At 39.8% G+C, this 23284-nt stretch overlaps 1 protein-coding gene across 5 annotated transcripts in view; it reads left to right on the forward strand.

The window, feature by feature from the left end:
* The window catches only part of ZFAT (zinc finger and AT-hook domain containing), a 125520-nt gene that overhangs the window by 37947 nt on the left and 64289 nt on the right, over nucleotides 1–23284 (forward strand). For 2 of the 5 annotated variants that reach the window (XM_017818276.1, XM_017818281.1), the window contains exons 1-3: nucleotides 6690–6864; nucleotides 16605–16775; nucleotides 22445–22705. In XM_017818276.1, the coding sequence (XP_017673765.1) occupies nucleotides 6846–6864; nucleotides 16605–16775; nucleotides 22445–22705 (451 nt within the window). In that variant the 5' untranslated portion in view covers nucleotides 6690–6845. Of the gene's footprint in view, nucleotides 1–6689; nucleotides 6865–12523; nucleotides 12576–16043; nucleotides 16088–16604; nucleotides 16776–22444; nucleotides 22706–23284 lie in introns of those variants that run through there. The other 3 variants (XM_017818277.1, XM_017818280.1, XM_017818278.1) reach the window with 2 other exon arrangements.

Raw genomic sequence — 23284 nt, forward strand, 5'->3', positions numbered from 1 at the left:
GGACAAGGGAACTTTTGCTCTAGGGATTAAAACAAAATTAAAAAAAAATCTGGAAGTTTTTATTTTTAAATCTCAGCGGTAATAAAGACATCTCAAAGTGGCAACATGCATAAGGGGTTTCATGAGGTAAATACTCTAATTAGGATTAAAAAACCAATTTGGTTTGGAACAATAATTCTATTAAAGATCAGTTATGCTAAATTTTTTTAAAGACATGAAATGATAACTTATTTTATCAATGTTTTATTCTTTAGCCAGCACCCAATAAAGTACTTCTTATCCCTAAAGAAAAGAGTCATAGTTCCTGATGTGCTAATCAAAAGGGGGAAAGCTGTATAAAAATAGTGCTGCTTGTAAGACTTCCTGAATTATATGAGTTAGATCCCACCTGCCCCGTCTGCAATGCCCTTGGTCATGAAATCCTCACATGAGTTTGTAAAGTGATTTTACTTGTCTTAGGAATGTACCTTCCATGGGTGTCTATAACTCCTTTTTGGTCAAATAGCTCTTCTAAAAAGTATGAAACCAGAGAACACCACTGAGTTCAGAGAGAATTTTATATTTCCCAAAAAATTGTTCACAAGCAATTGCAGGGAACTTACATGCAGAAAGTGTATGTGTAGTGTGTAATTAATAAAGAACTCAGACAGGTCTTTTGGGTTGGTCTCTTCAATTCTACAGCAAGTGTACATAAAGGTAAAGTTCTTTTTTTTTACAATATTTCTTACAATATTTAGTTTGTAATATCCACGAGTTCTGCTCTTCTGCTAGAATGCTTTATGCACTCTACTTCATGAAATGCTAAAGGATTTTTGTCTTAAAATATCGGTATTATAATAAAAATCAGTCAGGTTGGAAATTCAAGCACTAGAAGCTCATTAAGGGTCTAAATCAAGACTGTTGGCATATGCCTGCTTTTATCCTCTTGCTGATATTTTTTGTTGCAGATCCTTAGGTCATGATCACATAATTTACTGTTTTCTGTCAGAGGACAACTGCTTCATTTAGGCAATTATTGTGTCTCCCCTCTACAGAGCTTTGCATCCTCCCTGTGGCTCAGTTCATTTTGTTCTGGTGCTTATGGGGCATTTATATTGATTTGCTGCTTCAACAGAAATGGCTTTATTTTCTCAAAATGCTTGTGGGGGAAGAAAAGGGAAAGTAAAACACTGAAGTTTAGGGTAAAAAGTTTCCCTAACTGGATCTATTCAAGGTAAGACATCTAGGATAAGGGGTTTTAAAAGCAATTATCACATTTAAGCACAGATGCTAAAATTTTCAACTATAGAAATGCATGATGTTTTTCAAAGCACATTGCAAATGCCATGGTGAGCAAGCAGAAAAGGAGGAAGACACGAACAGAGAATGTTGTTTCTATATCATAAATGAACTCTGTGAGAAAAACCTGTTCCTTACTTCCCTTCATAAAACCTCATGTTTACTTCTCAATATTTTCCAGCTTCTGTAACAAATGAGGCAGAGTCTTGCTGTGTAGCCCTCATTCATATCTAGGTCAGGTACGTCAGCAATGCTGAATGAGTCAGAGATCCTCCTCAAATGCAGTATATGACTGTGTGATGTTAAAGATTCCCAGAAATAGCTTATGCAAAACCAAATGGAAATGGAAGCTGTACAAGGCAGTACTAATTCTAACTTTTGATTGATTTTACTACCTTAATTCTGTGGGACTTGTCTTCTGGAACAGCCAAGCAAAGTGCACTCTGGTTTCACACTTGGGAATACACTTTTTTAGTGAAGTGATTTTCCAACTTGTGAACAAAGCCAAACCACGTAACTGGGAAAAGGTGTAGTCGGCATCTGCTGTGCCCTCGATAAGGGTGTCCACACTCCCTTCCTGGATTCCAGCTCCACAAGCAGACTGAAGCCCTGTGCAACACTGAACTTGCTCTATATGTGAACTTTGCATTCTCTGGCACTTCGTAGACTTTTTTACTGCCATTATTATTATGTAAGAGTTGGTTCTGGAGAAATCAACTGATACTGGCCAGACACGGAGTCTACAACAAGGAGCTACTCAATGGGCTGGAGAGGGAACTGGTGGCTGTATTTGATGAGCACTTGTGTGTGCAGGAGCTTATCGGCAAGTGGCTGGACAGACGTTGGGGTGAGAAAGTGCAGAAAACACCTGGAAAGAGCACTTAAGAAAAACAGGAAAGATATTCCTGAGAGTGAAAACTGGGGCTGGGAAATGAAAGGCAGCAAAAGAGGTCAGACAAGGAGGTATGGAGGAGGGACAGGGAAAGCATGGGTAGAGTGGGCCTTGAATTTAGTCAATAAGGAAACTGTGACAGAAGGAGATGAACAAACAGACCAGGATTGGGTTCTCCCTTGAGGTGGGAGTTGTTCATAGAATCATAGAATATCCTGAGTTGGAAGGAACCCACAGGGATTACTGAATTCCAGCTCCTGGTCCTGCACAGGATAGCCCCAAGACTCACTGCTGTCTGCTCCGAGAGGGCCCTAACAATCCATGCTGGTTATCCCATGGCCTGGATCCATGTTGTGTGTGGTGCAGCTGAACTCTGCTGGTGACGAGTAATGTGGGTTCTGATGACACGTGGGGGAATTTCTGGAAGAACCTGAGGGTATTTTTGTTTAATCTGTGAAATTGGTGATTCAGAGCTGCAAAAATGTTGCTTTATGTGGTTCTGTGACCTGGCCAGGCACCCCAGCAGTAACAGCTTTTTTCCTTCTCTTCTGACCTCCAACAGACAGACCTCCCAAGGCATTTTGACACCAAAGCTCAGACACTGCAACTCTGATTTGTTCCCTTTGGTAAAGAATAAGCCTTTTTTAATGTGAGCTTTTAAACAGGCTTGGGATTGTGCAAAGCAGAACTGTGTGCAATATCTGTATGTAAAAAGTAACAGACCATGTGCCATATTGATGCTCAACCAGTGGTTCTATGTGAAAGATTTGGGACAAGTGCTTTTCTTGGCAACAAAATCCACCATACTTCCTGTAGTGAGGCTCAGTGACTCAAGGACCAGAGAATGTTCTTTCAATGCCAAGGTAAGGATGAATATTACTCATGTCCAAAAAAGAGCACAGTTCCTTCCTTTCATGGGCAGTGTGTGCCTGAGCATAAGTGTGCCTTCATCTTTATTGCTCCTAATAGAAAACATTCTCCAGAAGATATGTGCACTAGTGACTGTGGATGTGAAGAGGGGCAGAAAAAAGCATTAGGAGTCCAGGAGGTGAAGAGGGCAAGTCAAGGCAGCAAGCTACAGGCAGATTCCTAAATGTTGCTTCTCATGAGGTCAGAACACCCACTGATGAATCTGCTATAATGTTGCTCTGTCATTCGGGTCAGAGGAGGCAAAGAAATTTCATAGAGGAGTGACCACAGCCTCTGGAAAGGTCAGGTCTTTCTGTTCTGCCTTCTGTTAGGGTCTCTGACATAAATTCTAAGGGACATGTCCCTGTAAGACTTGTCTCATCTAAGTCATCTTCAGCAAGAGGCGCAGCGATGGGGTGCATACTGGTAGAGTGCAGCTGCCCAGTCAGTCTCTCCTGGGGGCTAAGGCTCAGCCTGGCCCTGGCCAAGCCCTCCTGGCACCTGTAGCAAGTGATGTACAAAACTCAGTGTAAGGCTGGTTGGAGCTGTAAAGGAGCAAGACACCACTAGGACAGGTGACTGTGTTTTACACACAAATGATTTCACTTCCTTGCACTTGCTTTTTCATGCCCATGAGCACATAGGGTGTTTGTTCAGGTAGTCCTGCCACAATTGCCTGTGGTGACACGGAGGACAAGGGACCCAGGCCTCTGAGTCCCTATGATCATGGCTCCTGGTTGTTCCTTGATTGGCAAGGTTGTGTTTGGATGTGTCTTTTGTGCTCTTGGGCACGTTCATCTCGCCCCACCCCAGGAGTCATCAGCAACACTGCTTATTTACTGTCTCGTGTCTTCTCTTGGTGCTCTTCCCTCTGCATTCCTGATCTGGGTGTCTGGAGGATATGCCATGGTACTGATGACCTTCTTCAGCTCCTCCTGCTCCCAACAGTCACGCTTCCATTCATAATAATGTTTCTGTTGGAAATCTCTGCACTCCCACCCCTGCTACATCCTTGACTACAGCTTCCCATAGATCCCGTTGAGTTAAATAACAGGCACCCACCTTCCCTTCAGCTCCAGGGCTGCATTTTGTTCTCTGTCTTCTTTTATACCTGATCTAAGGGCATTTGCTTCAATGAGCCCATACATAAGCTGGATTTTTCTGTCCAGGCCAAAAGACGCTTCCAAAGACAAAGAATATGGTAAAACTGTGAGGCTGTCTGTTAGGCTAAACATTGGGATTAGTTCAGCATCCAGCAGAGAAAGCTAGGGAAAAGAAAAAGTGAGAAAGAGGAAAGTTGCAGACACTACCCCCCACTGTTTTTTGAGATGGGGTGGTGATTGAGAGGCTGCTTCCACCACATGAGGAAGATAACAAGCTTGCACTGTAACATTGCAGTGAAACACAGCAGGAAGGATCAGAAAACGCCCAAGTGATGGCAGAGATCAGTCCTAGGGCTGTGGTGAATCTGTTTTGGGGCTATGTTAGTGATACAAATCATCCTACAGGTGTTTTCTGGATTAAAATCTGTTTTGTTGGACTAAGGCATATATAACTCTTGTGGCCTTTTGCCCATGGCTGTATTTTTCTTGTCACAATGAGATATAAGTTGTGACATTTTAAAAATATTTTTATAAGCTGTTTCTTAGTTAATACATCTGCACTGTTTCTCTTACAACAGGAGATTATTTAGGTTTATTACTGTAATTAATACCGAGATGAATTGTTGTTTTCACAGTTTTTACTCTTTTTATTTAATTGAGTACATCTGTAGTATGACAGAAAAAAATCTAATACTGTGAATGCTCTAGGAAGGATAATGAGGTTCCTAGACAGTCATTTGTACTGAAATTAACTAAAGTAACAGGCATGGAATTTAATGCTAAGTTTATTAATATTGAATACATGCAATAGTTCTGATGATTTAAGAGTGAAAGTGGTAAAACTGATAATCAGTAGTTGTTAAACAGAAAAATGAAACAGAAAAACATAAGGCAGAAGTGGGTGTTTATGCATATTCCAGTGGCACAAGTGCTGTGCCGTGGAAGTGACTTTCAAGTTCCTATTAAGAAAAAGCTGAAGAAACAATTTAATACACAAATTCCTAACATGGGAGCCGGATCAGAGTTATGTGATTCAGCAGACTGTTGGTACGTTGGCCTACTGCTCTCCAACGCAAATGTGAAACTTGTGAAAAATAAACGTATAATATATATAATAATAAACAGTCATGAGCTTAGGCATAAGGCTCAGTATTCCCCTGAGCTACAAGTCATCAGTGTTTGTTTATGGACTTATTAATATGGTGGAAATTGTACTTTGCTCCAAGCTTGTCCCACTATTTCTGGAGCCCAGAAAGGCAACGACATCCTGGGCTGCATCAAAAGCAGTATAGGTAGCAGGTCGAGGAAGAGGATTCTGCCCCTCTGCTCTGCTTTGGTGAGATCCCACCTGCAGTCCTGCATCCAGCTCTGGGGTCCCCAGCACAGGAAGGACATGGACCTGTTGGATCAAGTCCAGAGGAGGCCAGCAAGTTGATTAGGGGGACGGAGCACCTCCCCTACAAAGAATGGCTGAGAAAAGTGGGATTGTTCATCCTGGAGAAGGCTTTGGGGTGACCCTAATTGTGGCCTTCTAATATCTGAAGGGAGCCTAAAAGAAAGATGGAGAGAGACTATTTACAAGAGCCTGGAGAGGCAGGACAAGTGAGAATGGCTTCAAACTGAAAGAAAGTAGGTTTAAATTAGGTGTTAGGAAGAAATTCTTTACTGTGAAGGTGGTGAGGCACTGGAAAAAGTTGTTTGCAGAAGCTGTGGCTGCCCCATCCCTGGAAGTGTTGAAGGCCAGGTTGGCTGTGGCTTGGAACAAGCTGATCTAGTGGAAGGTGTCTGGGCCCATGGCAGTGGGGTTGGAACTAAACAATCTTTAAGGTCCCTTCCAACCCAAACCAGTCTATGAGTCCATGATTATTTCATGCTGAAGCACTGCGTTCATGAAAAGACTGTTTTATTTTTTTTTACCATAGGTGACAAATTAAAGCACCTTTGGCATCACAGGGATGTGTCAGCCTGAGCTGTGCAGCCGAGGGTCCTGGGGCGGGCAGGGAAAATCGCCCCTCAGAGGGGCACGGGGAGATCACGGAGGGGTGTCCCGGTTATCCCCGTGTCCCTCAGCCCACGGTGGAGTGTCCCAGCTATCCCCGTGCCTCTCACTCCATGGCGGGGTGTCCCGGTTATCCCGGCTATCCCCGTGTCCTTCAGCTCACGAAGGGGTATCCTGGTTATTCCCATGTCCCTCAGCCCACGGAGGGGTCTCCCAGGTATCCCGGTTATCTCCGAGTCCCTCAGCCCACAGACGAGTATCCCAGTTATCCCGTGTACCTCAGCCCATAGCGGGATGTCCCAGTTATCCCGACTATCCCCGTGTCCATCAGCCCATGGCTGGGTGTCCCGATTACCCCAATTATCCCCGTGTCCCTCAGCCCACGGCGGAGCGTCCCAGTTATCCCGGTTATCCCCCGTTCCTCATCCCGTTCCTGCCGCTCCCTCGGCCCGCGGGCGGTGCCTCGGGGCACGGCACGGCCTCAAGTGCGCATGCGCCGCCCCGCCCTTCCCGCGCCGCCACCGCCGTGTCGGCCGCGGCAGATTCGCCATAACGCGGCGCGTAGGGAGGTTTTTTTTTGTTGTTTTCCCTTTATCCACCACTCTCTTTCCCGAGCAGCCCGCGGTCTGCTCCCGGTCCGCCGTGCCGCGGTGCCCCCGCGGCAATGGAGGCGGCGGCCGCAGGTGAGCGGGGCCAGGCCGGGCGGGCGGGGGAGTGCGCACGGATCCGCGCGGAGGGGGATGGGGAGGGAGTAGTTCCGGCGAGCCTGTGGTGACGCTCCTTCCGCACGACAAGTAGTTCCCGCTGCGGCTGCTGCCGCTCCCCCCGCCCCAAAACACGTCGCTGCCGGGAAGCACTGGGGCTGTGGGGCAGGGAGGGTGCTCCGGAAAGCCGCCGGAAGGCTGGGGCAGCCCGGGAGCACCGCGGTGTCCCGGCGGCCCGTCCCGAGCCGCGGTGTCCCGAGGCTCCCTCTCAGGAGCGAGTCGGGAATCCAGGGAGTGAGCAGGTGGAGCTGCTGTTGGGACTGAAATGCTGCATGGAGACCTCATAGCAGCCTTCCAGTACCTGGAGGGGGCCAAAGGGACTCTTGATCAGGAACCGTAGTGACAGGGCAAGGAGTAATGGGTGCAAAGTGAAAGGGGAAGTTGGGGCTGGATATTGAGAAGAAATTCTGTACTGTGGCGGTGGTGAGACACTGGAACAGGCTGCCCAGGGAAGCTGTGGATGTCCCATCCCTAGAAGTGTTCAAGGCCAGGCTGGATGAAGCTCTGAGCAACCCGGTCTGGCGTGAGGTGTCCCTGCCCATGGCAGGCGTTGGGATCAGATGAGTTTTAAGGTCCCTTCCAACTCCTTCATGTTCTGTTATTCTGTGATTCTGTTCACATCTGGGTTTAAAACACTCGTGTGCTCCTCTGGCAACTCCTTGAGGACCTCAGAGTTCAACTGCAGAAAGCAGATACCGAGTTAGAGATGTTTCCCCTGCATTATCATCTCAGGCCTTTTCGTGCCATTTATTGCCCAGCTTTCACAGGCGTTACACCTGTGACTAAAGTTGCACAGAGGTGACAGCCTTGGTAGGGCTGTGTATGTGCCTTCTGTGTTTCACAATCCCTGTGTGCTGTTGCAGTACAAGTTTGTGAAGTGGTGCTGCAATAAGTTAATGCCTGTTAATTACACTGTAGACTCAAATTTGACTTTTGGTTGTCATTCACCAAGTTGACATTTTAATTTTTAGAATCTTGGATTATTTTTAGCTGTTTTATGGAATATTTATGGATAGTTTACTACTCAAACCACCATTAAGGAGTAAGTGCCATAAAATAAAACTCCAAAAATTTAATCACAGTATGAGGAAGAACTTCTTTACCTTGAGGGTGGCAGAGCACTGGAACAGCTGCCCAAGGAGGTCATGGAGTCTCCCTTTCTGGAGACATTCAAAACCCACCTGGATGTGTTCCTGTGTCACCTGCTCCAGATGATCCTGCCTTGGCAGGGGGGTTAGACTGTGGTCTCCAGAGGTCCCTTCCAACCCCATCTATTCTGTGATTCCGTGAAACAGGGTTTTATGCCAAAGAGAATGGCACTGTTGGGAGACTAACTTGTATCTGAGTAGCAGAATAGTTAACAGGTTCTATGTTACTGAAGGACTCTTGTGAAAGCCCTCCAGGACTGCTTTGTATCGTGATCCAACTTTCAGTGAGAAATAAATCTCTTACTACTAGTGCCGCTAATAAATTTGTATTTGTTTGGGCACATTTCTCTTAACAAAGAGTTTTCTGAGGGTAGCTGAGCCCAGAACTGTCACAAGTGTTCAGTATTTTTGATAATGCAGCTGCTGAACTGTATCTGACCTCAGATGCATTTCCATTACATGTGCTTTGAAAGGTCAGGTTTGGAGCATTTAATCCAGGGCATTCTGAAGTCGATGGCTGATCACGTAGTTTGTGCTAATTCTTTGACAGATTCTGAGTGGTTTTGATGTCTGGTAGTGCAGCTCACAGTTTGATAGTGTACATTAGTGTATTTCAGTGGTGCCTTCAGCAGTGGTGCATTTAGCCACATGAGGGAGATCTTAGAGCGTGGAAATAAAAAGGTCTTACTTACTTACAAACTTTTTGTTTGTTTGTTTGTTTTCTGACTTTTTTCCCTTAATGATGGAAAAGCTATGTTGTTTATATGTTTGATTAAATGATTATGCTAAACTGCTGCAAATAATTTCATTTTCTAATTATTTAAGTACCCTTTTAAATCCAGTTCTGAATTTTATATATATTAGCCGACATAAATGTGTGGAGGCAGTTGTCTTCTTTTAAAGAACTTTATTTAACTTTTTTTCAGAAGCATTTGTGAAAATGGAGTGTGTAAAAGAAAAAAAATGGCTTTTATTTCAATATCAGTGTGAGCAGCAGGTTGAGGGAGGGGATTCTTCCCCTCTGCTCCTCTCAGGTGAGACCCCACCTGGAGAACTTCTGGGGCCTCACAATTTGAAGGTTGCTATTTGAATGCTACAATAACTGAGCTGTGTTAGAGTCTACATTATTTAGTGTTCTTAGTGTTGTGACTTACAAAAATATAATCTAGGAAAGTATTGGATGATTTGGATCTTAGTTTTGTTTCATTCCTGACATATCATGTGTCTGACAGTGACTCATGATGGATATCTATACAGAGAAGTGTAAGAACAGGGCAAGCACACAGTGGTACTTGTACAGAATACTCTCCTAAACCATCTTACAGGCTTTGCTGAGCCCTGACTAGTGTCTTTCAATTTGGTTCTTCTTGATCAGCTTCCAAGAATTTTGAATGCCAGGTGGATGTGTACCCATCTTACAGTTTTAGCAGCAAGGAGAGATCAGCTAAAAGACAGGAAGTGGTTTCATAGAGATCATTCACTCGTCATCTCCTTCATGACACACCTGATTTGTAGTTCTTCATTTTACACTTTGCCTTTCCTCCAGTCCTCAGTTCCATCCTTTCCAGGCAGAAAAATTCTAATTTTTTTAACTGCTCATGCATGGAAATAGGCTGAGTTGTTGATTTTTCCTATTTCTGTACCTTTTAAGGATTCTTCTTATTATTTATTGTTTCATTTTATTAGTTTTTCAATTCAGAGAACAGTATCCAAAGATGTAACCCCAGTATGGACCTTTGCAACAGTAATCTTTTCTGTTTTTTATAGGATCATCTGTTTTACAGGACTGTCTCTTGTAACTGTAAGGTTTTGTTTCTGAGAGCTGCAGTTGAGGCTACCTTTAAAGTGTTTGACATAACTGAGAGATCTTTCAGAGAAAGCCTCTCCAAACCCTTATAACATGACTGCAAATTGGAAAGTTTGTTTTGCTATGGGCTCACCTTCTTTGAAGGGTCTTTTTGCTGCACAGATTCCTTTTTACTGCACAGGCTCTTGGGCAGGCCTGTTACTACTGAGATGTTTTAAAACTGTTGCTGCATTCTGCTTTTTATTTTTCAAGTTAATAAAATTACCCTTATTGACCTGCCTTACTGTGTTTTTACATTAAATTTGATGCAATTTAAAATCTTCTTTTGTTTTCCTCCATTGACAAAACTTCTACTAAAGCTTTCTTTCACTGCTGTTTAGTTGTGCTGGGTTTTTCCTTCCCCTTTCTAAAATCTTCTTTGATGATTAGCATCAATTATGATGCTTTTAAATAGCCCTCATGCTGCTTTCAAGGATTTAGCTCATCTTGGAACCTTTTTAGTCCTTCTTGTGGTTTGTTTTGTTAAAGATGCTTTTTATCTTTTTATAGTTCACATTGTTGAAGTGAAACACAAACATTTGGCTCTTTATCACTCTTAAGAGGATTTTTGAGTACTTCTTTAATCACGGTTACAGAGTAACTCTCAAGTAGTGTCACTTTGAAAGGGGTCTTGTGTTTTGCTTCCGATAAAGTCAAAAACTCTCCTCATGTGGTTTCCCTGGCTGCATGCTGAGTGAAACAGTCATTAATAGTGTCTAAATATTTAATCTTGGCGTCCTGGCCCTGGCCTGACATTTAACCAGTCTTCATAAGGCTAATTAAGGTCTACATTATATGGTTGTTTCTGCCTTTGTAACCTTTTATCCCCTGCAGTGTCGCAGTCATTGCTACCCTCATGGTCAGGTTGTTGCTCATGTGTAGTCCTGACACTGTGCTTTTCTCTGCATTGCATTTAAATTCCTCAGGAATTCTGTTACTTGTTAAAGTCGCCTGTTAATCAGATTTGACCCTAAGCTGCTTCTAACAGACGGTGTTGCTTCACAAACAATACATCCGACTTTGTCCTCAGTATTTTGAGGTGATAGTGACCCACAGGCGTTACAACAGGGTTTGTCAGAAGCTCGTTTTAATGTGTGTCTGTCAGTAATCCTTGTCTACAGCCAGGCATTCCCATTTTGACACCTTATTGAGCTTATTGCATTATTGCAGTAGTATGTAGATTTGTCTTTTAAAAGCAGCTACAAAACCAAATGAAAGAAATTGTTTTGCTCATTCCTGTTAACATTTTATTAACTTCTATGTCACTCTTCATTTGAAAACAGTCTTCATGATTTTTACTTCTGCACTTTCATCTTTGTGGTCTTTTGCACCTATCACCTACTTAAAAGACGTATTGAAGACTTGTCACTCTTTAATTTAAAAACATTTTCATACTCCCTTAGATTTCCCACTGGTAAAGCCTGTGCTCCTCTGTTTTGATTTCTCAGCTTGTAATTTTCTCTTGGGTATGTACAGAGGTGAGAGCTTAGTTCTGCTCACAACAGCACTCCCGTGAATTCGTGTCCTAAGCATCTTAACTAGCACTTTTTTCTTTCTGTCCTACTATATTTGTATTGTGTAGATTGTAGAATCATAGAAGGGTTTAGGTTGGAGGGGACCTTAAAAATCATCTAGTTCCAACCTCACTGTCAAGGACAGGGACACCTTCCACTAGACAAGGCTGCTCACAATCCCATCCAGCCTGGCCTTGGAACACTTCCAGGGATGGGGCAGCCACAACTTCTCTGGGCAACTTGTGCCAGTGACTCACCACCCTCACAGGTATAGATTTTAAACTGTATTATTTCTTGATCAGAAACATTCTAGTTTTTGCAGGAATGCATCCTGTATCAACATTGCTGTAACTTTCTTCCTTCGTGTTGAAGTAAAAAATGTTGGTGCCATTTAACTAATGATAATTAAATTACTCTGATTTTAGTCAGCAGCTAAAACTGAGAACAGCCATGGTCAGGGGCTCCTTTTCTTTGATTGAATGTGTTCTGTATTGCAGGTTTTGTCTCAGTAATTGTCTTATGCCGGTGAATTAAAATCCAGTGCTTACTCTTTAGAATAGTTCAAATTCAGATGAAAGAAGACCTAAAATAGCTTAACATGGGATTGAAAATTTTGTATGTTTGAAATGGCATTGCAAATGAAAAGTAGCTAACATTCAGAGAAGAGTAAGGTCTGATGGCTAAGTAATTACTTTTAATATATTTCACAGTCATATAGGATATCCTAATTCATTGTACTGTATGAGCCCATTCTTTTATGTTCTTCTTTTATGTTCAGGTCAAACCGTTTCCTCACTGAGAAATAATGTTTCTTGTATTAAACACAAATTATTGGCTTTTTACATGCTGCTTTCATATTAACTGTTATCTCACAATTTCAATGCTTCTACCTAAAAAAGCTACCAAGGAAAGTCTTATTGTTCTTAAACTTTAGTATCGTACATGCTCAACATCTGTGTGTGAAGAGTTCTTTAACAAAACCAACCATTTCATTGGAAGAGTTGTGCCCACTTTTTATTGCACTTGATATTTGAACAGAAACTGCAAAAAGAAAGAAAAAACCTAACAAGACCCAGTCATAGTCTGATGAATAAGATTTTTAATTGCAGAAAATTCTTGTAGGTAAGGATTTGATGGTGATGAGGCAACAAAGTTTGTTTCAGCTCTGTGGAAGGAAATATGTGATTATTCATGTTCTGAACTTCATTGCTGTGTATTTTAGGGATGCATGAGTATGTGTGCTATCAAATTTGTTATTCCAAAGGCCAGCAGATACCCAGTGAATTTTTATTTTTGTATTTAACTATGGAGTTCTAGTTCCTTTAACAGCTCTAGAACTTCAAAGGCATTTACAGAAGTTTTTAACTGTTGCCTACATTTCAAGGAGAGCAGAAAAGTTTTGGATACATTAGAATGACTTAGGGCATATAAATACAGATTTGTATCCTTGTTCTGTATTTCTTGTGAAAATAGGTATTAAAAATAAAACAATACCCAACCCTGATCCTTCATTTTATGCAAAATGAAAGGTTTTAATTAGTTAAAATTAATTCTGGATTAAGTTTTGCCATAAAATTATTAAAAATATATACGACAGCAATATATAACCTGATTCCCTTAAATACTGTTGTTTTCAGTGATTTTTCTAGGATAAGTCCTTCTTTCTTCCCTCTTCCCTCCTCCACATTCCAACTTTAAAGCAGAACAGGACAGATACTGTTTTATTCTTTGCAAAGGAGTTTGGGATTCAGGGAATCTGCTTCCTAGTCTAAAACTTGCTATTTGTTTTTAGTAATCCATTTATTGAACTCCCTGCAGACATGACTAGTGTAAAGGAAAAAGAATACTAATTAAGAAATATGCTGAGGTTTTGGGAAGAATTAAAAAAAAAATGGCTTCACTTATGTTATAGCTTCATTTTTCACATTTCCATTTAAGAAGAAAATTACTGGTATTATTTATTTCAATGTATGTTTAGCAGAGTTTATATGGTCAAACTGAAGTTAATGAATTACCACAAAGCACGTTTAGTGAATGGAATGTTCCAAATTGGTTTTGGCTGAAATTCCTGATGTTTGTGTACCTGCATACTTGATTACTGTTTCTTTCTTTCTTTGCATACTTAATAGCTTCCTAATTAATTGCTCTGTTGATTTCCTACATAATTAATTATTCACTAATTAGCCATTGATTCCCTGCATAGTTAATTAACTTACTCCTTATTTGATTTTTACACTTAATTGACTATAATTCATTGCTTTATTGCTACACCACCTAATTAGCAACTGGTTAATCAATTATTGTTTGCTTATTCCATACTTGTTTAGTCTGGTGATCAGCACAGTTTATCCTCTGCTCTCTGACCTCCTTTTCCAGTCATTCTTGCTAAAATAATTTCTTTGCTCAGTTTGGTTTCCATCTCTCCTCTGAGCAAAGCACACACATCTGTGTGATCTGCTCCCTGCACCTTCACTAACACACCATCCTCTGCCTCCTGTTCTCTTCTGGAGTTGGTCCAGCTTTGCTTCTGTTTGATGGTTTTGGTAATCAGATACTTTAAACAACCACGGAGACCCTTGGGGATTCTTCTTGCCCTTCTGCCCATCTCCAAGTCCTCCCTGGGAGGAGTGAGAGATAAGGGAGTGTGCAAGTACCGATTACAGCTGCTGAAGGAGGAGCAGTGAGCCTGAGCTTCTAGGGAAAACAACCAGCAGGTCAGGGAGCAGAAACAAGTGACAAATAAAACCTCAAAACTGAAGTGGCAGCTAAATCATGGAATTTCAGTAATTTTCAGTCATTTCAGTTAAACCTTTAGGTAAACGCTCTTAGGTTTTATTGTGGATCTTAAATGTGCATTTGCATGTAAAGAAAACAGTTGTCATTCACTGTATCACAAACAAGGTTCATTCACTTAAAAAAGAAAATAAAAGAATGGTGCTAACTAGAGCAGAACTAGTTCAAAGGAACATTTCCATTAAAAACATGCTGCAATCAAAATAGGAATGTCTGTGTGCCCCAGAGAGCAGAAAGGCTGAGAAGGAACCCCACCGAGCTCCTAAGAACAGGCCGAGTGTACCCTCCATTTACATGGCTGCCTATGTGTAACATAGAGGGTGTGTCAAACAATAGGAGCAGCATTGGAGTTGTTTTTCAGAGATGTTTTGAAAGAGCTGAAGGCACAGTCTGCCTTTGAGTTTGGAGGTGTGCTTTTTGTGTATTTCAAGTGCACCTAACGGTAAAAGAGAGATATCTCTGCTGTTCTTAAATTTCAGGACACTTTAAAGAAGGATTTTTCTTGAGTGGGGGGGGACTGTATAATTAATGTGTCATGAGGGAAGTGGAATAATGCTGTATAGGGTAGTGATCTTTGCTTAGGATTGTTTTGAAAATAGATCCCAAAATACAGCTCCCCTGTTCTCTTACCCCTGGATTCATCCCAAAGTTCACAAAATATCACTTTTGTTTCTGTACTTATTCATCTGATCTGTGATTTGGTTGTACCTCAAATGGTATTGCTTGTTCCAGGTTGGTTTCAGTGGGTGTATGGCCCTAATTTTCTGTAGGGAGTGTAGGAATTGACACCAATCTTTGGGGCAGGACTTTATGCATGTCCTGGGAGAACAAGCACGTTGTTAAAACTGGCTTCTCATTATTGTTAGGTTTCATTGGACACTGAAGGGAGCAAGGCAGGGACTGTTGAAAAATCAAACCATTAAACCAAATAACAGCAGTTTTAGAAAGAACAAAGTCGTCTTAATTTCTCTGCCAAAAATTTTTGAGCTTTTTTTTTAGCTGAGATTATATTAATCCTTCTTTACTGTTACTTGCATTCCTGAGGCTTTGCTTTCATATCACGCCTCGAGTACCTGTGAATTTAAAAAAAACCAAAAAACCAAAATTTTGCCTAAAAAGTTGTATCAAATTTCTGTTTAAAGCATTGTCCGAGGAGAGTTTTAATGAAATTTGTTGTTGGCTGCTGCTTTGAAGGTTTTTAGTTTGTTGGGTTTTTTTCTTTTTGAATCAACAGGAACTTTTCATGGAATTTCTATGTCAAAGTGTATGAAATACCAGATGGTTTTGCTATTTTTGAACGTTAATATTGCCTCTGAGGCTGATACTTGCTCCGATAAGAGCACAATTTTTGTCCCCTCTTAAATTTTCCTCCTATTCCTGCCCATTTTTCTTTATGTAGATGGGTCAAAATGAGGCCTGATACTTTTCAAGCATATTGGGATAGAAGCAGAAAAAAGCAGTGGTTGTACAATTCTGAAGTGAATGGCCTGAGGAGGAAGGATGTGATAACATGGCTGTGACTGTCATATGATGAACCACTTTGTGGTTGGCAGCACTGCAGATGTTTTGACCTTCCTCTCCACTCTTTCATTATGGTAGAGCCATATCTAAGGAAAATGACCCCTGAAACCACACAGTTAACATTTGTAGCTCAAGATTTGTGCTCGTGGTAATGTTCTAGGGCAAAAATGACACATCAAAGCATACTTTTTTATAAAAATATAATTATTTTTTACTATAGTGAAGAAGTTTTATCTTTCATGGTATTTAATTTTGCCTCCCTTCTTTTGTTTGCAGCACTTACACAAGTAATTAGAGAGTTAGACTTGCTTAGGTGTGAGGTAAGTAGAAAAGTCAAGTATATAAAAAGTAACAGTGAGGTCCGTGAGCATAAATTAGGATTTGGAGCCCAACTGTATTTCAGAACTGCTTTATAGGACAAAATATTTTGCATTTATACTAATGTGGTACGCAACAAACCTGGACAAGGACTTCATGTCTTATATAATTTTACCATGTGTTTGAAAATATATAAAATTGTAACGTTGTCTGAGGCTGGAAGTGAGAAATAGGTCTTCATCTGTCCTACTTGCTTTTGGGTCTTGTTAGAAAATTTCTAAGATTTAAGCCAGAAGTTTTTAGCCCTATGACGATCTGGGTAGGAGTTTAACCATTTCTTAAATTAATTCATTCTGGGATGTATTATGAATGTGTTCATTTAATGGTATAACATTCTTTGTTTCACTTCATTACTGTCTGTTAGGTGTATTAAGTAACCAAAACCTCAATAACTACTGGTAACACAAATAATTTAAATTTGAAGATATTAATTACTTATTTTTAAACTTGTTTTTTCAGGGATCAATTCCATCTTCATGTGTAAGCTTTGTAACTTATTTTCGCCAAATCAGTCCGAACTATTGTCCCATGTCTCCGAGAAGCACACAGAAGAAGGAACCAATGTGGATGACATCATTATTCCTCTCCAGCCTCTAACAGTGCCCACAAACACAGGCAAAGATGGAGAAGGTACATTCATAAATTGAGAGGAATGTAATTTTCAGTGTTACTTGCTTTTTTAATAAAGCCTGTGGTGTGATGATTCTGTGTTGTGTATAGAATGATTTACATAGTTTGATTTTATAATAATCACTCTACAATTCATTCAGCACAGAATAGATCGTATGACAGATGTGGATAAACTCAACATGTCAGAGGGGATGATGACATTGGTTCATTGTCAGTTTTAAATGTCAAGTACAGCAAAGTCTGCTTCCTACAGCTTTAATTTGAGCTGTGTAACAGCTTTAATTTGAGCTGTGTAATAGCAGTGGGAAGATTGTGTGACACCAGTGGAAAGCAACCAGGGCACCATGGATGAGAGTGTGTCTTGAGGCTTAGGTGTGCTTCTTGAGTTGTCTGACTTGTTTGTTGTGATTTGGGTAATATTAATAGTTCTATTTCAACAAGAAAGTGGCACAATTAATAATTTATAACTGTTTTGATATTGACAGTGGTACATACAGCAGTCTGGTAGTCAGAGGTTGAATTACTTATACAGAACAATTTTCTTCTGCAGTGTCAGAAGTTACATTCATTCCATTCCATTTTTAACTGATTATAATTGCCATCCCTTGGAATATTAGCAAGGGATTAAAAATAATTCAGACTTTATAATTATATGTTCTTTTATACCCTTACTGAGTAATGGATTTATATTGTAGACAAACCTCTTATTTAACACAAGTACTAGGATTTTCTAGTCATGATTTCTGGATTTAAAAAACTGTGTGCTTATGAGTCAAAAGCACTCTAATATCATACTTTAAAGAATTTTTTTAACATTAACATGTGCATGTGATTTTTCTTCACTTATTTACCAGCAGTAATTCAGTAATTATATTAACTTCATCAACGTAAGAAGATATTTCTAATAACGATCAGACAGTATTCCATTACAGCTGCTATGTCCTCATATGGTTGGTGAGGAAGATTCATGCCAGATTATTATTTCACACAATGCCCAAAATTACCAGTGCCTTGGGAGATGATGAATAAATTTCAAATCGGGTTTCAAAATGCAATTCTAATTTTATTTGAATTGCATAGAATGAGTTCCTCTAGCATGCAGAAGGCATCTTCGATTTTTACATCTTTGTTTCCTGTTATCCCTTCACTAAATAGTGTTTTTGAGCGCAGTGAGACTGGTGGTGCTTTGTAACATTTTCTTATTCCTTTTAGTAAAAAGACTCTCCCATAAACTTCTCTTTGCATTTGTATCAGGACTATCTGACTTTCTATATTGTATGTCTTCAGCATGCATTGGATATTTATGAGAATAGTTTGTAATTGCCATTATGATCTGAAGCAACAGAAATTAGACATATATAGGTTTTAAGAAAATAACTTTGCAAATCTAATTATGTAAAATATAACATTCATATATTGTTACACATTCATAAGTTACCTTTCTGATTATTCTTGATGAATACTTTTATTCATCTGGTATACTCATATGGTGCCACCTTTTTCAGATTATGTAGCCCAACTCTTTTCCATCTGCTGTCAGTGAGGATGTCAAGGTAAATTACTTTCACATAGATTTCAAATTGCATTCTAGGCATACTTCAGCACTTCTCCTTTCCCATCACACAGATTGATAGGAGAAGAGGGTTCTAAAGTCCCATTCAATTATTTTCTATGTTCTGTTTAAAAAAAATAGGGTTTTCTACAGTTGAATGTAGGAATTGGGAAGAGTTCTTCTTTCAAAGCATTAATTTTTCCCTCCTGTTATGGAATCTGCAGCAGCTAAAAAGTTTATAGTGTACAATTTTTTGTCAGTGAACCAGTCTCTGTAGTAATTCAGTATTGTCACTGAAAGGAGAAATAATTGATGAATGACAGTCTTAGAAATTACAATTTCCTTTTAGTTCTTGGTGACTAATAGATGAACATCTTTTTGTCTTTCGAAAGCCCAGTGTCTCTTCCAAGTATTGGTAAATGCTGTAGCTATTCCACAGTTGGTATAGATGAGTGAATGGTGAGTTGCTAATGGAGCTCTTTGTTCTGCCCGAATAATAAATTAATGATTTTATAAGTATTGTGGACAAGTAAAGTGCTAGGCAAGTAGTCTGTGTTTATTACTCTAATGTTATTTTATTGACAGTGCTCTCTGCTGAATTTTGTTTAGTCATGCCACTTTCCCATTGTTAAGTCATGATCTGTTTAGAGTTGACTTGTCCTAAACATTTTGGTAGGACAGTGTTAGAATTTTGTTATTAAGTGGGACCAAGGGTACCAGGCAGATGCTGCTGTTACACAACAGTGCATAGGTCACATTTTGTCCAGCGCTGGAGTTTGACATCTTTGCTTGGGAAATGACAGGTATTTACTGGGAACTGTAGTCACTCACACTCCGGTTTTTTGTAGGGCTTCCTTTCATAACTTTGCATGATGATCTCCATTTCCTTCAAAGTGCTTCTGAAAACTCTGCTCTTTTTTTGCTTCTAGTTAGTCAGATTGGTGAAGATTTGGGGGACAGCATCAATGACCCTGGCTTCATCTATTCATAATGTTCTATAATGATCCATTCCCTGATGGATCACTGTTTGGTTTAGGCTATATCTGCATTATGGGATACATGCTCTGTCAGTTATGAAACCTTGAAGAAAGTTACACTCTGCATATCATAATTTCCTCTGAGGAGTTCATCTGATTAAGGTCACTTAAAACCATGGCATGTGCCTGAGCCTCATCCTTACTTGAACACAGGACACAACCAGAGCAGACATTGACTCGAGGGATAAGAGGTGTTCTGGGTGCTGTGATACACAGACAGAACAGTAGCAGGATAAGGCTGTGGATGAGATGTGTTTGTACGACACCTTGTGTAGAAGATTCTGAATACAGCCATGTACTGTTGTGATGAACGAAATATAAGCTTTTTACACTGACATTTGAGGAAGGATTCATGTCGCATAATGCATTGACCTGCTAAGATTTTCTCAGGGTATTTAAGTGCACTTGTGACTTCTGACAAAGTTCTTGTATTAAATAGATTGATTTGGAGAAGCTTATGTGAATTATTCCTGTGAAGGAACAGTACAAAAATAGACATATAGTTTATTTCATTATTTTCTTTTTGAAGTGCCTTTTTTATGTCTTTGAGTACATAATTATACAGCACAGCACAGAATGTCTTCCCTGAACATTGCCACTGCTCATCCAATACCAGTCAGCATAAAGTTTGGTGTCAGTGAGTCTGTAATGAGTGTAAAATCCCCAGAAACAACTAATTTGTTCTTGGGGGAACAGGATCTTACTTTAAAATCTTTTTAATGACCAATTTAAGACTTCTATTTCTGACTAAGCGTCCTTGAAATAAACGTTAGGCTTTTTTCATTATTTATTTAATACACTGCTTTATTTTTAACAGTTAAGCAGATTCTTTTTTCTAGCAAGTGATGTTTGATTAACTTGGTTATATGCTGGCAGATGAATGACAATGTGCTACTATTAAATTACTGTGTGTTGTTAATCTTAGGTGGTGCTTTGAGCAGTGTTAAAGACTCACTGGAGCCAAGCTGGATAGAGAGGAAACTGGAATTTATGGTCATGTGCATCATTAAAAATTTAATTCTGGCTAGCTCAAAGTATCTTGTGATATATTTTGTCCTGGAAAGAGGAAACCAAGGAGCAGGGAAAAGAAAGGACTGTGATAAGCCTCAGGAGTTCTGGTGATGTGTATCAGTGGCCCGTATGAGCCCTCCTGTTCCTGTGTTGCTGCCTTGCACTTGCCACCAAACCCACTTAAATGTTTGGGAACTGCTGTAAATTCTCCTACTGGTGGGCACATTTACAAACATTTGTAAAATTTGCACATCCTTTATATATTTGCCACACCATTAGTAGTCACAGTGATAAGAACTGCAATTTTTGTAAACCACAGCAGAGGATCTACCACCAGTCCTCTAAAGTAGTACTTTTCACATTTCCACCTACATGCAAGATTTTGTTTCAATTTCTGCCTCAGTGCAAAAGTGCTGCTCTGTTTTTCCTGAAGTTTACATTAAAATGGTCAGGAAGAACCATGTCTTTGACCTGGTTTTTCTTCATTTATTTTGTTGGGTAATCTGATGATTGCATTGTAAAAGAATGAAAGGAATATCATACACAGAGAATATGGTGGCTGCATTCACTCTTCCAATCATGGGATTTAATTATTTTACAGTAACCTGAGCAGTACCCACATCTGTATTCCTCATGTTGGATACATTAGCAAAGTGTGACCTTTTGACAAGTTGACGCAAAGATAATTATTGTTTGTTGGCTTGTTTTAATTTTATGTTAATTTCTTCAACTCCAGGCACCAAATACTGATTGCTGTGATCGATGGATATCAAAATAACCTGAATGATAGCAAAGAGAAGTTTTGAGAGCACTGAAAGCACCCCTTTCTTTTTGGCTGATAGTTGACAAACTACTTTTGCTGGAGTAGCACAAAAGTTCAGGGCACTGATGGAGAGTTGCAAAAACTTATGAGGAAAGGGTTGCTTTTTTTTCTATTCATAATGAGGTTTTTGATGTTTTTATTACATTTATTTAAGCAGACAGGTACTCAGTCATTACTGTAAGAAGACAGAATGCTTTCTTTTTCATTTGATAGTAATTACATGATTAACTCAAAGCTGTGGTCTCTGAATGTGGGCTTTTGTTTGCCTGGTATACTTAGGGAAATGCTGGAGAGATTATGAATAAGATGCTGCCCCCACCTCCTGTTCTCCTACGTCATCCTCCCTTAAGGTGCCTTGAGGTCATTTATTTTTCCATATGCTCTAAATCAGGCAATTCAATAAAGTCTTTTGGCACCTGGACGTCAAAATTATTTGTGTTTTTTTTAATATTCTGTCTTTTTCTGATTTTTCAGACTTTTACACTGCCAATCTCAATTTGTCAGAATCTGTGATTCTACAGCAGTGATAAGAGAAACGTTAAGCAGGAAATACAGTTTATATTGTCAGGCATTTCTGTGCACTACATCTCATTGTTTTAATCAATATTTCCTCTACAGAAATATGGAAATGTAAAATTATATTAGGAGTTGTGGATGACTTCTGATTTTAATTAAGGAAACATTTTTGCATGACCTCTGGAATTTATTTGTGACCAACAATTTTTTTTGCCAGCTTTTGGGTAGAAAGTTCTAACAATAAAGAACCACAGGAAATGTTAGGGAGTTGTTAAATATATTAAATGGACAATAAGCTTTTGCTTTTAAAATATGAATTCTTTTTCTCTGATGTCTGATTGCATCTCAAGACAAATAATTTCTGATTTAAATTAACAGGCTTTTCGTAAAGTGTCAGAACACAGTAAAACAACTTTGTAGAATACATGTGCTGCTACAGTTACACAACAGTCTAGGAGAGCTCTTGCAGTGTAATTTATGTAAAACTGTGGCACTTTGACATCTGCTGATCTCAATAGCACAAACATTATTGCTTTGCAGCCACCAGAAGTGCCAACAAGTACCACTGCTTGAAATAAATTTGTGTGAAGCTAACCTTTTCTTAAGCTTTTGGGATAGAGTCTCTCAAACTTCATTTCATGTACCTGTTTTTCAAAAATCAGAGGGATATTAGCTAATTAGCTGTAGCATTTAATTATAGCTTTCTTTAAACTTTAACTTTCTTCTCTAGAGCTTCTTGTAGCGAAGAGGAAAAGGGGCAGACCTAAAGGGTCTACTAAGAAGTTTTGTGTGGATGAAGATGTGGCAGAAAACAACCCTGTTCCAAGTGAAGAAACTCCCCCTGGAACAGAAGAGGGCCCAGAACTGTCTGAAGTCTCACCAGGCAGCTTGGAATGTAGGAAATGCAATCGGAAGTTCTCCAACACACGTCAGCTCACTAAACATATCTGCATTATTGTCTTAAATGAAGGAGAGGAAGAAGGAGATGGAGGTAAGAAAATGGTGAACAAAAATAACTGAAACATTTGTGGAACAGTGTGTTCCCACTGTGAGACCTGACCTGTAATCCCCAGTGTTGGGTTTTAAATGGAATGGAGTTGTCTATTTCTTGTAACACAAAAAGCATTTTGAAGCAAAACTGAGCATAGAGTCAGACAAAGTATTCAGGATTTTTTTCAAAATAGTTAAAATGTTTATTGCACTTACGATGGTCTTAAAATTCCCTAGAATGCTTGTTTTGCATTAGCAACTGTTCTGTTTCTCACAAAGAGGGTTGCAGTTTTTCAGTGAGAAAGGCCACACAGGTAAGTATCACATAGGTGAGGAAGGATGATCCTGTACAGGTGTTTCTGTCCTGTGACTTGGGAAACCTCAATTCTGTTCTGTCCTTTTGACACTTTTAGAGTCTGCTTTTCTGGATGGCTTGTTTTATTGTATAAAAAATAATGCCAAACTCACCTCTTCTTTTTTACAAAACTTTATGCAAAGAACTGTCCTTGGCATATAAGAGTTCATTGTTTAAATTTAGCTTTAAGATTGAGTTGAATATATCCAGCCTCTCAAAGTTTTA

This window comes from Lepidothrix coronata, unplaced genomic scaffold, assembly GCF_001604755.1.
Source record: "Lepidothrix coronata isolate B3197 unplaced genomic scaffold, Lepidothrix_coronata-1.0 Scaffold67, whole genome shotgun sequence".
In the NCBI taxonomy this organism is placed as follows: Eukaryota; Metazoa; Chordata; class Aves; order Passeriformes; family Pipridae; genus Lepidothrix; species Lepidothrix coronata.